The following is an 18,013-nucleotide window of genomic DNA, read 5'->3' as shown; positions in this document are numbered from 1 at the left end:
GGCTTAAAGACTTGTGCCTTAAAACAGAAACTCTAAAATATGTTAAATTGTCACTAAGTGCTATAAAATTCACCAGATACCTAAAATATCTGAGAAAACTCTGGGTGGGTCCTATACCATTTATATAGCTGGGGTTTGTGTGTGTGTGTGTGGGGGGCGGTTTCTATTTCTTTTTCCTTCCTTCCTTATTTTTATTTTGACAGGGTCTCACTAATTGCCCTGGCTGGCCTTGAAATCACAGAGGTCCATCTACTTCTGGCTTCCAAGTTCTGGCATTCTTTGTTTGGTAAACTATAACATATGTGTCCTGAAAGAAGTAAGAACACAATGGTAGTTTTAGATATACAATACCTGTTTTTAATTCTTAAAAACGTAAAAAAAAAAAACCCAAACATTCTTATTTTCTTGTTTAAAAAATTGTTTTCATTTTAATGATCTGAGTTAGTAACAAATATACAAAATTGTCTTTCACATTTCCATACATATTATGGACCAATTGAAAATTCTGGACTACAAATGCAGGTTTCTTTGTATCCTTAGCCTTAGTTATTGTCATTTATAAATAGAGGTGATTTGTGAAAACATGCATTTGTGAACACCAATGTCAATGGGTGTGCATCTAAGTTAATGCACAAAAATAGTATACATTGTTCATTTGTGCAGTTGTGTGTCAAGTATACCTGACACAGAAGCAGCGATCCTGGGCTATTTCACTCTATTTGAAAAGCATTTTTGTGAAACAAATGGAAATACATTTTAAAACAAAAACTATTCTGCAAATACAATAAAATTCGCAACTTACACATCTGAAACAAAGCGGCATCAATAACCCGACTGCTGACCTCATTAGGGGATCAAGTAAATAGAGATTGGATATAAGAGAAATGGGAAGGACACCCCATCTCCAGTAACTCATCTGAATGAGTCATGAACACCAACACAAAAGAACTTTTTACATTATATGGGGAGATCGCCAGAAACATAGGTTGGAATTTATCTGCCTCAAAGAAAATAGATTAAGAAAAAAATTATTTTAAAATTGTGAAACTTTGAAAATAGTCCTAATGTGTAAACCCATCTACATATTTTCAAACTTTGAAAATTTAGACAAATTTAGAATTTTAAAAGTAATATGAAAAATTTCTAAACCATTTTAAGATATGATTATTTTTTATCTTACCAAAATTTCCTATTTGGTAAAATCACAGGGAAATGACAGTTTCTGGTTCAAGCTACTGTGATAAATCATCATAAACTCATGACCTCATCAGGGATCAAGCAAGTAGTAACTGGGTTATATGAAAATTCGAGGAGGCCTCTTCTGCAGTCACCCATCTGAACTAGTAACAAATATCAACACAAAAGAACTTTTTTACATTAAACTACTCCAGATTCCCTACATGCTTTGGGGGGGGCTACGGGTACTGGGGAAGGAACCCAGGGTCTTGCACATGCTAGCCAAGTGCTCTACCACTGAGTGATATCCCCAGCCCTCCAGATCTCTATAGGTAGGAAAATTTTTCCTTAAAATATTTTTCGAAGTTGTGGCAACATGTGCTTTATCTACAACCTAAAGTTTTTCCTATATTATACATTTCAAACTTCCTGGCAAGGAATGCAGATGCTAACGACTAGGCATTTAACTTCCTACAGAGAAGACTCATGTATGGTTGTCATAATATAGTCCTACTTTTCTCTAAGGCCTGAGGTTGATGTTTTCCTATGCTCTATGGAACAAATGAAAGAAGATAATGCACATAAACAATGGCATCTCGGGGGGGAGAATCATAGGACCTGGCCTCCCACGTTATGATAACTTGCTTTACTAATAGGAATACAACTGTAAACAGTTTGAGGGCAACTGCAGTTCAAAAGGAACTAGAAAGCCAGGCATGGCAGCTCATGCCTATAATCCCAGCACTTGGGAGGTCAAGGCAGAAGGACTACTGTGAGTTGGGCCCAATCTGGATTACATAGTGAGTTCCAGACCAGCTTGGAATAGAGAATGAGACCCTGTCTCAAAAAACAAAAACAAAAAAGAAATGGATTATTTTCTATGGTAAGATTAACCTTAAGAGGCTTATTTATGAAAAAGTGACTGTAAGTTCAAACACATATTCAATAGTTTCTTAGATACAAGATGGCTTTTAAAAGTATTTAAGCCATCCATAAGTTAAAAAAGCAAGCGGGAAAATGATGTAAAGACATATAGGCAAACACAATTCTGCACTTTGGAAATGAAAGATATCAATTTTGTCCAGAGTCAGTATTATCAAAAAGGAGTGTGGCTGCTTCCTGCTCTTCTCCAATTGTAAAACTGATCACATGATTCTGTCACTGCTAATATCCTTGCATCTCCCATGAATTACATAAAATAAGCCCAAAAGGTTACTTTGTTTCAAAAGAAGTTATAAAAAACCTTTCAGAAACAGGACATTTGACCCTGGAGAGAAACTTCCATTACTTACTGAGTACTACTGAGTCTAATGGCAGGTACAAATATTAAGGATTATTGCTTTTAATAAGATAAACATCAGAAATAAATATATAAGCTTAACTCAAATGCTTGTTTTTCTCCCAATGTTACAGTGTTTTATTCTTAAGTCAAGTGGCTTGTTAAATTCAATTCTTGCCAGTTTACTGAAGTTTTAAGTCTAAGAAGTTGGCCTGTTCACTCAAAATCAACACAACAGATATGTCCACATAAGCATATCTTATTTGGGCATTGAACAGTAACACTGCTTACTTGATAAGACATAAGGCACTAAATGGTGGTAAAATAAACAAAGGTAGGATGATTAACAACTTCTTTAGAATCCTAAAAAAGGCGATAGTTTAGAATGACACTAGTAAATCTTTTTCACAAACAAATAAGGCAACCTGTTGGCAAACACAAATAAAACATAAGGTCATGTTGAACCTAATACATTCGCTGTCTCTGCTAAACTACTTGAAATGCTAGCTATGAAACTTAGGAAAGCTACAATAGTGTGCATAAAGATAGAAAGGCACCAAAAGGAGAGCTCCACTTCCAGTTCTAAGAGTTAGGGAAGCTGTGAGCAACACTGCCTATCATCTGATTATCAGTTTAAAATTTTATTTATTTTGTGTGTGTTGGCGGGGGGTACATGCGCATCCCCACACACCATGCCACACATGTGGAAGTCAAGAAGACAACTTTCAGGAGTCAGTTCTCTCCTTCCTCCATGTTAGCCCTGGGGTATCAAACTCAGGCTATCAGGCTTGGTGGCAACCACCATTACCCATTAAGCTATCAAAATGTATCAGTAGTTAAATTTTTACTTTGACCAATCAGTATAATAATCAGGTGCTATTTTAGTGAGAAATTTATGGAATGAGAAATCAATGCAGTGTTTCACGCAGTCCCACTTATAAAGCTAATTCTAGCACCGAATGTATATTCCAAATAACACTGGAGCAAATTTGTGTGAAAAAAAAAATGGTTACCTCAAGATAGGATTCAGAATGGAATTTGACATACAACTACATAGGATTTACTGAAAATAATGAAGTGTAGTACAGATACAGAGAACATAATTATAACCACATTGTTTTTTGTGAAAAATACAACTATTAGTAAAATGTACAATTGAAAAATTTCCAAAGGAAAAAGCATAGTATAAACAAAAATACTTTTCTTTGAAACAGGGAAAATAGTATGTCACTTTTTTTTTCATCACAATATAATTTGACACAAAAAGCAGTCATAGAATTGCACCAATTCCATATCCAGTTTCCTGAACATGTTAAAAGGAGTCCATAAAGCAGAATGCAGTTTCTGGATCTCTTATTTTAAACTGATGATATTCTCACATAGGATGCCACATCATACCAGATATGTTTACACAATGTACATACTTTCAGTTCTGTGACCAGACATGAATGCTTCTGCCACCTCTCTTTTCATTCTGATGTTTCGTCAGTCATGGAGGGGAAAAAGTCAAGTTACTTAAGTGTTACTTCTCTAGCAATAAAAATTATATTTAGTGCATGCTTTATCGTTTGTCAAAAAATGTTTCTGAAAATTCAGTTACCCCCCACAGTTTACAAAATAGAAATATCATTCATTATGATAAAAATGTGGTGGGATTAAGGTCCATTCCTAAGGACGGACTTCCCTTAGAGCACCACTGTCCTTAGCAAAGATCCTGGTAGAAGTTGCCCATGGAAGTGGGCATGCCTGTAAGAGACGACTGCTTGACATCTGATTATCTGTGACACCACCCTGTGCCATTTCATTAGTGCTATTGAAAAGTAGGATTTTGTGGAAATGTTAGGTACATTTCTGTTGTACATGATTTAGAAGTTCTCCAAATTTTTCAAATAGGTCCTCCACCCATTTTACATTTTTCATACAAAGTTGAACGATTTCTTCCTGTCCTAAATCTTCATTTTTTTTCTGCACAGAAGATATCTAAAATAAAGAAAATTGTCATATTAACTTACATTTATCACTTTATACTTTACATCCTTTACAAAGCCTTGCTCTTTCTATATCTTGAATGAAAAAAGGACTTATTAATGCACCTATGTACTGATTTTTTTCACCCACCCTCATTCCCAACCATAGCAAATGATTGTTTCAGATAAATTTAGATGAGGTCAACTCTTATTATCATTGGTTCCACGGGGGCAGAGTGAAAGACTAGGGAAAGTACATCAAGCTTTCTTAATTCCTTTCAATTTATTAAAAGCCAAATGACAAATATTGATCCCAATTCTGCATCTCAGAGTACTATACAAATAGTCAACACAGTCTGCAGAACTATCTTCACTTTCTCCTTTAAATTTATAATCATCTTTCCATTCCAGGCTATTTTCTTTTTTAAAAAAAATTATTATTTTTTAAAATTTATTTTTATTATTTTTTATGTGTATGTGTGTATTGCCTGCATGTAGGTAAGTGCACCCATGTCGCGCAATGCCCGCAGAGGACAGAAGAGGCTGTCGGATCCCCTGGAACTGGAGTTACGGACAGTTGTTAGCTGCCATGTGGGTGCTGGAATACAAACCCAGGTCTTCTGCAAGTACAGCCAGTGTTCTTAACTGCTGAGTCATCTCTCCAGCCCTCCAGACTGTTTTATAATACACCAGGTACAGCTCTGGGCTAAATTAATCTTGTAATTATAAAACTCATAGTACAGGTCAAATAAGAGGTGGTACTATCCTCAGTTACTGTCTAGGGAAATTAATCCTATCTCATCTACAAGGTGATACTGCTGCCACATGTAACCATTGTGTCTTAAAATTCATTAACACCTAAAAATTGTATTTGTTTTTTTTATTCCATGGCATTTCTCTACAATTAAGTATGCTAAGGTCATTCTAGTGATAAGGAAGACATCAAGATATAGACCAAAGGCTGAAGGTGAGATCAGTCTACATTATGAAAGAGCAAAATGTAATAAACACCATTTATTATGGAAAGCAAGCACTAATAGGTTAACAATACTACCAGTCATAGCTCAAGAGGTGATAAGGCTCTGGTTCATTTGAGTAAAAAACAGCAGAGAAACTCAAATCTAGTGATTATTTAAAAAGGGATGTAGGCAAAATAAGTACACACACATTTTGTAATTCTTTCTAAAGCATCCACAAATATCTAGCTACAGTCCCTTTAAGAAAGTTCAGAAAGGACTGGAGAGATGGCTCAATGGTTAAGATCATTCATTGGCTGCTTTTCTTGAGAACACAGGTACAGTTCCCAGCACCCACATGGTGGCTAACAACCGTCTATAACTCCAGTTCCAGGTGACCCAACACTCTCTTTTGGCCTCTGCAGGCATAGCATGACACAGGTGCACTTACATGCAGGCAAAACACTCATACACATAAAAAAAATAAATCAGAAACAAAAATTTTAAGTTTAGAAAAACATGTATTTAATTTTTAAATAAATAAGAGGAAATTACCTCATCCTTACATATCAGATAAACATGATATTTATAATGATGGAGTGAATGATACAACGAATATAATTGTATTTTCTCCGGATCAACAGCAAACTCCTATAAAAAGAAAAAAGTTTACAGGTACTTTTCCTGGAACATCAGAGCTAAGAATACTTTTGGGAAAATATTAGATCCAAAGTCTCATAATCTGAAAAATGACATTACTAGGTATGAGGCTGTATTAACACTGACAGGAACTTATTCAAAATAAAAGGTTAAATTACATTTTTAAATGTTCACTTTTTTGGGGGGGGGGTTCTTTTTGAGACAGGGTCTCCTTGTAGTCCCAGCTGTCCTCAAACTCACAAAGATCCGCCTGCCTCTGCCTCCCAAGTTCTGGGATTAAAGGTGTGCGCCACCACGCCCACCAGATGTTCACTTTTTTTTTGGTCTTTTTTGAGACAGGGTTTCCCTGTAGCCCCAGCTGTCCTGGAACTCACTATGTAGACCAGGCTGGCCTTGAACTCACAAAGATCTGCCTGCCTCCCAAGTGCTGGGATTAAAGGCATGTGGCGCCATGCCCAGCTAAATGTTCACTTTTTAATCCTATTATGAGTTCAAGCTATTTGGGGGAAAAAACTAGCATAGAAATTTTAAAATAAAAACACGTAAGATTACTTGTAAAGTAAAAGCTTTCTTCCTTCTTTCTTTTTCCTTTCTCTCTTGAAATAGGGAGGGTCTCTTGTAGCTGCGGCTGGCTTTGAACTCATCTTCCCATATTTGCTTCCCAAGTACTGGGATTATAAGCATGTAGTTAATGAGCATGAACTACCATTCCAGGCTCATAGTAAAAGCTTCCTATTTATCTGGCTTCAGAGATAAATGGGAAGAAAAATGAGAGGCCTTGCTCCCTAGGCCAGAAGTGCTCATCCAACCCCTAAAGACTTCACACCATTGACAACAAAGGAAATTATCTGCTTGTCTTAGGTGGTTTCAGTAGCAAGTATGTAACAACTGGAAAAAGACATGTTTACTAAGCAATATGAACTTACTTGTGAAGATTTAGTGGTTGTTTTAGAAGTCCTTAGCGTTTTCTTATTATAAGCTTTGCCATTCATTTTGATTTTAGGAATTGCAGATCCTCCACTTTTTGCTTTAGACTCTCGAGTAATAATTGTTAGTTCAGGAAAACTTTCCAAAGCATTCTTTAAAATAAGAATAATAACTGACATTAGAAGAAAACTAACCTGAACTTCTAGCAATTCCAATTCATACACACATGCAAAAACATACATGTTGGTGGTTAGTGATGGGATGTAACTGATATATATACACACATATACAATGAAGGTAGGACACAGACATGCTCACAAATTCTTTGCATATTATCCCATGAGATGGGGACTGTTTCCCCATACTTTGAATTTGGGCCAATTACATGACCTATTTTTTTTATATATATTTTATTTATCATTTTTATTTTATGTGTATGAATGTTTTACCTATATGTATGTGAGTGCACCCATGTTGTGTGATGCCGCAGAGTTCAGAAGAGAGCTTTGGATTCCCCTGGAACTGGAGTTAAGGACAGTTTGTAGCTGCCATGTGGGTGCTGGGAATCAAACCCGGGTCCTCTGCAAGAGCAATCAGTGCTCTTAACCGCTGAGCCATCTCTCCAGCCCCATGACCTAATTTTTGACTTTTTGAGATGGGGTTTCCTTGTAGCCTTAGCTGGCCTGGAACTTGCTATGTAGACTGGGCTGGCCTTGATTTCAGAGATCCGCTTACCTCTGCCTCCCAAATGCTGGGATTAAAGGTGTGTGCCATCACACCTGGCTTTTAAATTTTTTGGAGTTTATTTTTATTTTATGTGCATGAGTGTTTTGCCTGCATGTATGTAAGTGCACTGGTGTTGTGCAATGCCTACAGAGGACAGAAGAGGGAATCAGGTCTGCTGGAATTGGAGTTCTGGATGCTTGTTAGTCGCCATGTGGGTCTTGGAAACTGGTTCCTCTGGAAGTGCTTTAAACTGCTGAGCCATCTCTCCAGCAAGACCTGATTTTTAAACTTCACATTTATATATAATGGGTGTACCAGGGATGCCATGACATGTGTGAAGAGGTCAGAGGGCAATGTTCAGGAACTGGTTTGACCTGAGTATTTTTTAAGCAATAACATACACTATGCTGATGGAACAACTGGATTATTTCTAGTAAGTAACAGAAATAATCTCAGTTCAAAATAGGGTTATATGCATTTCTTCAAAGCTCATACCACTTAAACCATGGTTAATACTCTCAACTGGATTTTAGTTTTTGTTGTTTGGTTTTTTGTTTGTTTTGACACAGGGTCTCCTTGTACCCTGGCTGGCCTGGAACTTGCTATGTAGACTAGGCTGGTCTTGAATTCCCAGAGATCTACCTGCCTCTGCCTTCAAGTGCTGGGATTAAAGTGTGTGCCACCATGTTTGGCTGATACCCTGAACTGGAAGCAGCAACTACAAAGAAGTCATCAGATCCTGAATGAGGATGAGGACAAAGGCTATCTAGAAGCACTGCCATGGTTTTCCAGCTTCACTTTGCTTGATTCTTTGGACTGCACAAAAAGGATTAGATCCCAAGCCAGAGCTTGGTGGGTATACTGACCAGAAAGATGTGGAGCTACCACTAATAATGTAGTGGCCACATGGCAGAACCATTACCAGTCTATTCTTTAAAGGCCACTGACATATACGCCCTTACCTGCTTGATAAGTCATAGTGACCTACAAAGCTGCACGTAACAGAATAATGCTTGTGGAGAAACTTAACTGCTTTGCCTATGGTTTTATAAAACTAGATTTAGCTACCAGCATCATTTCTTCTTTTGCAATAAAGAGTTAAATACTGCCATTATATTTACATGCATGTAAGAATGAAGTTCATGTGATAAGCTTAACTGTTACAACCTTCATGACCGTCTTTGCCAAACTCATGGTTTCCCCACACTAGTAGGGTAGCTCTGAAGACAGTGCATTGTAGATACAAATTTTTCTTAGGTCTAAGTGTAGCAGGGAACTGCCATTTGGTAATACACAATAAAACTTCTGGCATATCTAACAAAGTGAGCTACCATCAATTTCTAGTTCATTCCTTCCTCAGGTTATTTGTGCTTTTATTATACTCTGGTGCTTTGCACTTAAAACACACCCTACTCTAATAATTCTGGCTCTAGAATTGTTATTTTTACCTGCTAATTATAACAAATGGAATTTAAAGGTGAAAAATGAATTCCAAATTTGAAATCCACTAGGTCAACAGAGATGAAAGAAAACTGAATTATTTAGTGAGCACAAAATACTAATCTTAGAATGTGGAGTTTTGGCAGAGCATCACTAACTTCAGAAGGCTTCAGGACTCAACTTTTCTTTTTTTTTCTGTGGCCCTAGTTGGCTTGGAACTCGCTATGTAGACCAGGTGGCCTCCATCTCTCAGAGATCAACCTGCCTCTACCTTCGAGTGCTGGGCTTAAAGGCGTACACCACGATGTCTGGAAGGACTTACTTTTAAAGTCAAATTCATTATGGCAATTTTTTCTTCCCTGTACTGGAGTTTGAACCCAGAACCTCACATGTCTTAGGCAAGCACTCTGCCATTGAACTATATATATTCCTAGCCCTATATTACTTATTTCTTTTGTTAGTTTTTGAGATAAATCTCACTCTGCAGGTCAGGCTGACTTGGAACTCATGGTGATCCTCCTGCCTCAGGTTCTTTAATGCTGGGATTACAGGAGTGAGCAGATGTTCAGCTGGTGCTAGTTATTTCTAAGGGAGAGAAAACCTTTAAATATTTTAAGTATTTTAATGCTGAGTGTGGTGGCACATGCCAGCCTGGTCTCTATAGTGAGTTCCAGGCCAGCTGGGACTACAGGGAGACCCTGTCTCAAAAGACACACACACACAAAAATATACACTTGAAGCTTTCTTAATCTATTTAAAGTATTTTATTTCAAAATTTTAACAGAGGCTGGAGAGATGACTCAGCGGTTAAGAGCACTGCCTGCTCTCGCAGAAGATCTGGGTTCAATTCCCAGATCTGAATTTCAGTATCCACATGGCGGCTACCACCCATACCTCCAGTTCCAGGGGAATCTGATGCCCTCTTCTGACCTCTGCAGGCATTGCATGACACAGGTACACTTACATACATGCAGACAACACACTCAATGCATATAAAAATAATAAATTAAAAAATTTTAAACTTTTTATACAAATGTATACTGTTACCATCGATGAAGAAAAAGAACTTTCTCCAAGTAGACATCATCAAATGGTTCTAGGGGTTATATGCTTTGAATATGATAATTTTTCTGAGTTGCGATGATCTTTTGGTTCCATATTTCAGATAACACTAATACCAATTTATGTTGTAAAAATATATTAACAGTGATAACTATAATTGATTTTCCTGCCTCCACCTTCCAAGTATTAGAATTATTAAGTGTGTACCACTGCATGTAAGTTTTCAAAAAGCAAATAAGGAAAAAAGGAAAGTAAGATTTGGATATGGGGGCTGGAAAATTGCTCGGTGGTTAAGAGCACTGGCTACTCTTGCAGAGGATTCAGGTTTGATTCCCAGCACCCACATCGTGGCTAACAACCATCCTTAACTCCAGTACCAGGGGTCTGGTGCCCTCTCTGGCTTCCATGGGCACTGTACAACATGGAGCATACATGCAGGCAAAACACTCATACGCATAAAATAAAAAAATTTTAAAAGGGGAAATTTTTTTTCCTGCTTCAAATATATGTCTAATCACATAAATTTTGTGAACATACATTTACATCTGTAATTCTTTTTTAAAAATAATTTATTGAGAATTTCATACATGTATATAAGGTGTTTTGATCAAATCCATGCCCGCTCCCTCCCCTCCAACTCCTCCCATATCTCCCCATCACTTTTTTTTTTGATAACTCCATGTACTCTTTCTTCTTCTTTGATTTTTTTTTTTTTAAATGGGGCTTTTGGCTACTCTAACATTTCCCTCCCCCTCTGAAGAGATAACCCTAAAATCTTTAAAGATTAGAAAAAAGTTCTATAAGGGGAAATTTTTAAAAAAGATTTGAGTATGAGTGCTTAAGGGACTTACTTTTGGAAAACATGAAAAATTTTTATACAAAGAGTGCTACATAAACCAATACCTAAAAAATGAATTTAAACACAAACCACTGAAAATACCAAGGTAAACAGACTCATAATAATAAACAAGTCTTGTTACATAAAAAAAAAAAAAAATTTGCAGACCTGAGAATGACTTCCATAAATCTGTCCTCCCTATTTGCCTGGGACTCTGACTGGCATGGCGGCTTGCTAATAAATCATCTAAAGTAAGTACCTTGAAGGACTGATCCAGATGAAGATTCAGAAGAAGTCTTTTCCGGTTATCATTTAGCATTCCATCTATTTTTTTCATATGAGGTAAAAGTAGCTCATCTGAAATAACAATTTATTTTAATAGGATAAACATTTGCGTATTAAAAGACATTAAATTCATTGGCTTATGTAAAACTCAGCGTCCAAAAAATGGGCATTGACTTTCAGAACAAAGGTCAGCCTGAAAAGTAGGTTTATTATAATGGAATATGGCAGCTTATCATGATAACCAGATGCACTGCAAAATTCTGTATTTTTGCTCAACTAACAAATGGACAGACAGCAAGTTTACCACTAGGAAGATGACTAATTTCTCTAGATCTCATTTATCATCTGATGATGGAGCTCAGTTCTGCAGAAGGTGAATCAAAGACAAGATAGAGTCCAGATGTCTCTCGAAAACAAGAGAATGTTTGGACACTGAGGGAACACCGCCTCCCAGAGTCAAGGGCAGAGCACTGCCTTGGGATAGTAAGAATGATAGTGGATGGGCTTGTGTTTTCCTTTCTCTTGGATTGGAGTTCTGGGAAAGGGTTTGGTTAGTAACAGAAAAGAAAAACACCCTTGACTTTGAACTTTGCTTGATTAATGTTTTGCACACTGTATCCTTGACTGACCCTGCTCATTAGGTATAAAGAGCCACTCTTAGAATTAAACTGGCCTTTCTCCACCTGAGTGAGAATCTGGTCCTTTTCCTTCAATCATTTCACTGCCCACCAGCAGACCTGAGTCTCTACAATCTGAAAATTAGTACTATAAAATACAAACTGGTCTAACATTATAACATTTCACAAAACACTGAGTATGGTCAAGCATGTGTCTTTTGGCAGTGCTAGAGGGGCTTTGCACATACAAATTAAGTGTTCTGTTACTGAGCTACATCCCCCACTCTGAAATATTCTTAATTCACTGTAATTTCAGGCAAAGAAAAAGCAGGGGAAGAAAAATAATCATAACCCAGTGTAAAAAATATAGGGATAAGGGGGCAGCGAGATGGTTTGACAGGTAAAGCACTTGCCAGGAAAGTGTGGCGATCCAAGTTCAATTGTTGGAACATATAACTCCACAAACTTGTCCTCTGACCGCCACACACAAAAATATATAAAATAAACAGCTGGGTGTAGTGGTATACACCTTTAATCCCAGCACTTGGGAGGCAGAGGCAGATCTCTGTGAGATAGAGGCCAGTCTGTCAGGGGTTACAGGGAGACCCTGTCTCAAAAAGACAAGGAAAAAAAAATTATACATATATAAGCCAAATGTTTATTTAGAAAAGGAATGTATCAATATTAACAGTAATAAGTTACTTTTGGTACTATATTAAATACCTTATCCTTTTAGACTATAAATTTTGAGCACAGTAATATACTTCATGATATTAATTTCCTTCAATGATCTAACTGAAAATATAAATTACCCTAAGAATCTCGGTTATAAACTTTAAAAATTAATGTCTACATATCTGGAATGCAGATACAAGCAGAGTAACCTGGGAAAGAAAACTTTCTTACATAAAGAAGACTTTGCTGGGGAACACTTTCTAAGGTTGTTGCAACACCTGAAGTCTTACTGATATCTTATTAACAGAGATTAAATCTATTTAAATACTAAATTTATCTTTCAGAAAACTTTAAACATTGCAAATTATTTTTAAGTATAATCATGTAAATTTCCTTTACCCCTTAATATATAAAAGGAATAAAAACTAGAAAACACTGATGATAAAACATCAATAGCAACAAAAGAAAAAACATTTAATAGCAAAAATATTGATTTGAGGAGATAACCAATTACAGAAAGTATCACTAAAGGAAGCATAAAAGGAATACTACTAATCAGTTTAATTCAATGCATATATTGGTTTCATTTTTAGGTACTAGGAATTGAACCCAGAGCCTCAAGAATGCTGGGCAAGAGCTCTACCACTGAGATATTTCTCTAGCCCCATATATTTAATAATAATTCATTAGAAAATAACTTCTCTTAAATGTGCCTTTTACTGAGGATACAAACATACACTTTGAATCCTAACACCAGTATTATCTGGTTCATCTTTTTTTTTTTTTTTTTCTTTTTTTGTCTTTTTGAGACAGGGTCTCCCTGTAGCCCCAGCTGTCCTGGAACTCACTATGTAGACCAGGCTGGCCTTGAACTCAGAGATCCGCCTGCCTCTGCATCCCGAGTGATGGACTTGAAGGCATGAGCCACCACGCCTGGCTGGTTCATCTTTCTTAGAACTAGAAAGCAGAATATATTGACATATGGCCTTCCCATATAATACATTAGTAAAACTATCAATGAGGATAAAGTATAGAATTGAAAGAAACAAATGATTATATAATTTTCCTACAACTAGAAAGCAATAAAATACATTCAATATAAAGTTGTTATATTCAGACAATGTATGAGCATGTGAATACTTTCAGGAATTAAGATATGAATGTAAGACAACTTATATATTACATACATAACATTAATAAACACATAACAGGCAAGAATTTTTTTTTAAGTACAGAAAGCACTACACCAAGAAAGTGCTCTTTAGCAAGCCATACCATTGCTCTTCTCTAAGGCTTGCATCGTGTCAGGATCCAGGGCAATGCTAACAAGCAATTCCATGTAACTCTTGAAAGTTTCCTTCATTGCCCTCGTGTTCAGAAAACGAGTGACAAAGGGAGCTGGAGGATCAAATTCTAGGATGAAGAAAAGATAGGATACTAAATTGTTCCCTCTTGACAATTTTTGAGAGTGGTTTTCACTATGTAGCTCTGGCTAGCCTGCAACTCCCTATATAAGACAAGCTGACCTGGAACTCAACAGAGATCCACCTGCCTCTGCCTCACAAGTGCTGGGATTAAAGGCATGGGCCACCACATTGAGCCCTTCCTGACAATTTTTAATAATTTCCTCTGCAACAGGAGCCTATAAACAAGTAAAAGATTGAAGACACAAATTTTTCCCATTCATTTCTCCTTTAAAAACACCTGAGGTGGGGTTGGGGAGATGGCTCAGTCTACAAAGTGCTTCAGATTCCTAGTACCCAAGTAAAAAGCCGGTTGTGTTGGTGCACACCTTTAATCCTAGTGCTGGGAAAATAGACAAGAGGATCCCTGGAACTTGCTAGCCACCTACTCTTGCCCAGTCAGTAGGCTTAAAGTTCAGTGAGAAGCCCTATCTCAAGAGAAGATGGTGGGGCTGGAGAGATGGCTCAGCTGTTAAGAACACTGGTTGTTCTTGCAGAAGACCCAGGTTCGTATCCCAGCACCCACATGGCAGCTAACAACTGTCCTCAACTCCACTCCCAGGGGATTCAACAGCCTCTCCTGACCTCCGTGGGCACTGCATGACACGGGAGCACTTACCTACATGCAGGCAATACATGCATACACATAAAACAAAAATAATAAAGTTAAAAAAAAAAAAAAGGTGCTGGAGAGATAGCTCAGCAGTTAAGAGCACTGACTGCTCTTGCAGAGGACCTGGGTTTGATTCCCAGCACCCACATGGCAGCTGTGAACCGTCCTTAACTCCAGTTCCAGGGGAAGCCAAAGCCCTCTCCTGACCTCTGCAGCACTGCACGACACAGGTGCACAGGTGCACGACATACATGCAGGCAAAACACTCATTCACATAAAATAAAAATAATAAATATTTTTTTAAAAAAGAGAGAAGGTGGGGAGCAACTGAGGAAGACACCAGACATCAAACTCTGGTCGACTCATACACCTGTGTACTGGCACGTACACATGAATACCTAGGGGTGCATCCTAGTACGTGGGAGGTGGAGCTAGGAAGATCAGGCATTAATGGTCATCATCAGCTACTTAAGAAGTTTGAGGTCAGCCTTGGATATAAGACACTGGGGAAAAAAATCACCTCAGGTGAGTGGGGGGGTGGGAGAGGGAGAGGGAGAGAGGGAGAGAGGGAGAGAGGGAGAGAGAGAGAGAGAGAGAGAGAGAGAGAGAGATAGAGAGAGAGAGAGAGAGAGAGAGAGAGAGAGAGAGAGAGAGATTCTCACAATCACTATAGAGCCTGTTGAGTCTTGCTTTTGTTTTGCAGCAGAGTTTTGCATGGTAGCCTAGGGCTAGCCTCAGACTCTCAGCAATCCTCAAGCATCAGCTTCCCAAGTGCTGAGATTACAGGTGTGAGCCACCACACCGGCAGTTTTAAAAGTAGAACAACCAGAGCAGTAGCTTTCTGAAACCGAACCTTCGGTGGTGGTAGGGTTAAGAATGGTATTAAAGTTTAAACATATTAAAAGCTTTCTAGGTGATTGTGAGACCTGGTCCACTGCAGCATCTGACAAGCAGGCCAGGTGGGAAGAAGTTTCTCTTCTGATGTCCCACAGCTCAGACATCTAGTGCCAGCTTGAGCTGTAGTAGGGATGGCTGCTTTGTATTTAGTTGCACAAGACAACTAGGAATTTAGTTTGTTTTTTTTTTCCTATTTTTACACTTAAAATTACTATGGAATTCTAGTTTATGACATGCTTTAAAAGTTTTTAAATGCAGATGCTGGAGAGATGGCTCAGTAGTTAAGAGTCTTGGCTGTTCTTGTAGAGGACCTGGGTTTAGTTCCCAACACCCATGTGACAACTACCAATCATCTGTAATGCCAGTTCCAAGGGATCCAAACCCCTCTTCTGGACTCCTTAGGCTCTTCATGCACACAGTGCACTTACATGCAGCCAAAACACTCATATATGTAAAATAAAAATTCTTTTTACATAGCCCAGGTATATAGGAAATGGCACTTAAATTCAATATCAAGAACTGCAGGCTTAAGTGGGCATGGTGGCACATGGCTGTAATCCTAGCGCTGAGAACGTGGTGCCAAGACTGAATTTAAGGCCATGCTCAGCTGAGTAAGTGCACTGGGGGCCACCCTGGTCGCCTAAGATCCTGTCTCACAAAATAAGCAAACAAAGGTTAAAAGACTGGCTATAAGCCAGGTGTGGTGGCATATTCCTTTAATTTCAGCACTCAGGAGGCAGAGGTAAGCAGAGCTCTGTGAGTTTTGGGCCAGCCTGGTCTACGTATTTTCAGGCCAGCTGGGGCTATAAGGAGACCCTGTCTCAAAACTCAGTTTTGACCCTCCCCCCTTTCTTTGCATCCAAATAGATAACCATTATCAGGCAATTTTTGTTGTTGTTGCTTTTTGTTGTTTTGTTTTTGTCTTTTTGAGACAGGGCCTCCTATAGTCCCAGCTGGCCTGGAACTCGCTATGTCCAGGCTGATCTCAAACTCACAGAGGTCTGCCTGCCTCTGCCTTACCAGTGCTGAGATTAAAGGTGTGTGTCACCACACATGGCTTTCTTTTGCTTTTTTGAGACAAGGTCTCATTGTAGCTCCAGTTAGCCTGGAACTCGCTACTAGACCAGGCTGATTGAGATCCTCTTGCCTCTGCCTCCCAAATGTACCACTACATTTCAGCTATCAGACAGTTTTTAGACTATGCCCAAAACTTAGAATGGTCTCTAATGTCAAGGCTATTTTCATGATAATATTAAGATGTTATTGACAGGGAGACCCTGTCTCAAAAAGAACCCCCCCCCCCCCCCAAAAAAAGGGGTTGTGAATTTTTTTCCTTTTGCTGATATCTATAAAAATAATACTTTATAAAAACATCTCCAACTACAATAGTAGTTATTATTATGTATGCCATGTCACTGCTATGTCCTGCAAGGGGGGAAAAAGCTATTCTCACTTAAGACCAGCTCTTGACAAATTCATTAACTTTGATAAGAAAACAAATTTCATTAACTCTCTACTCTTGAGTAAATGTGGGTATTGTTATTTTTATTTTTTGTCTTTTTGAGACAGGGCCTCCTTGTAGCTCCAGCTGGCCTGGAACTATGTAGACCAGGCTGGCTTTGAATTCACAGAGATCCGCCTGCCTCTGTTTCCCAAGTACTGGGATTAAAGGCGTGCACCACCACACCAGGCTGTTATTTTTATTTTTAAAAAATATTTTATTATTATTTTTATTTTATGTGTATGAGTGTATTGTCTGCATGTATGTAAGTGTACCTGAGTCGTGCAATGCCCATGAAGGTCAGAGGAGGCATCGGATCCCCTGGAGCTGGCATTAAGGATTTATAATCTTATAATCTTTATAATCTCAGTTTTTGGGAAGTGGAGGTATAAGAGGATCAGAACGTTAAGGTCATCTTCCCATACAAAGTGAGTTCATAGCCATACTGTAAACTGGATAGCTTCCTATCAGTGAAGGGTCTCACAGATGAGTTCAGTGATGGAATTACTGATTCTGTCTTGTTTTGGGTTTTGGTGGTATTGGTGACTGAATCCAGGGTTCCACACTAGGCAAATGCTCTACCATTGAGCCCTGAATGTTATTTTTGAATATTCTAAATGAAATATAATCTAAATATAAAACTCTTACAAGAAAATATAGGAGATTTTAAATCTTCATTACCTGGAATTTGGCGATGGATTTTAAATATGGCAGCAAAAGCACAAGAAACAACAGAAATAAATTGGGCTTCATTAGAATTAAAGCAAATAAAAAGACAATTTAGAGAATGGGATGAAGGATTTTCAAATCATACATACAAATTAAGTTTTAAAATCCAGAATATAGCCAGGCATGATGAAGCACGCCTGCAATCTCAGCACTTTGTAGAGGCAGGGGATCAGGAGTTCAAGACCATCTGGGCAGTCTCAAA

General features: G+C 38.1%; 1 protein-coding gene across 3 annotated transcripts in view; it reads right to left on the bottom strand.

Annotated features, from left to right (window-relative positions):
• Positions 1-741: 741 nt before the first annotated feature.
• The window catches only part of Qser1 (glutamine and serine rich 1), a 92,197-nt gene continuing 74,925 nt past the window's right edge, over positions 742-18,013 (bottom strand). For all 3 annotated transcript variants that reach the window (XM_029555290.1, XM_008851544.3, XM_008851533.3), the window contains 5 exons: positions 13,884-14,021; positions 11,291-11,388; positions 6,965-7,117; positions 5,934-6,029; positions 742-4,435 (listed from right to left, as the gene is read on the bottom strand). In XM_029555290.1, coding sequence (XP_029411150.1) covers positions 4,295-4,435; positions 5,934-6,029; positions 6,965-7,117; positions 11,291-11,388; positions 13,884-14,021 — 626 coding nt within the window. In that variant the 3' untranslated portion in view covers positions 742-4,294. The remainder of the gene's footprint in view (positions 4,436-5,933; positions 6,030-6,964; positions 7,118-11,290; positions 11,389-13,883; positions 14,022-18,013) is intronic.

The sequence above is a fragment of the Nannospalax galili genome, unplaced genomic scaffold (assembly GCF_000622305.1).
Source record: "Nannospalax galili isolate Female #2095 unplaced genomic scaffold, S.galili_v1.0 scaffold11, whole genome shotgun sequence".
In the NCBI taxonomy this organism is placed as follows: Eukaryota; Metazoa; Chordata; class Mammalia; order Rodentia; family Spalacidae; genus Nannospalax; species Nannospalax galili.
This window is presented reverse-complemented; position numbering and strand designations above follow the sequence as displayed.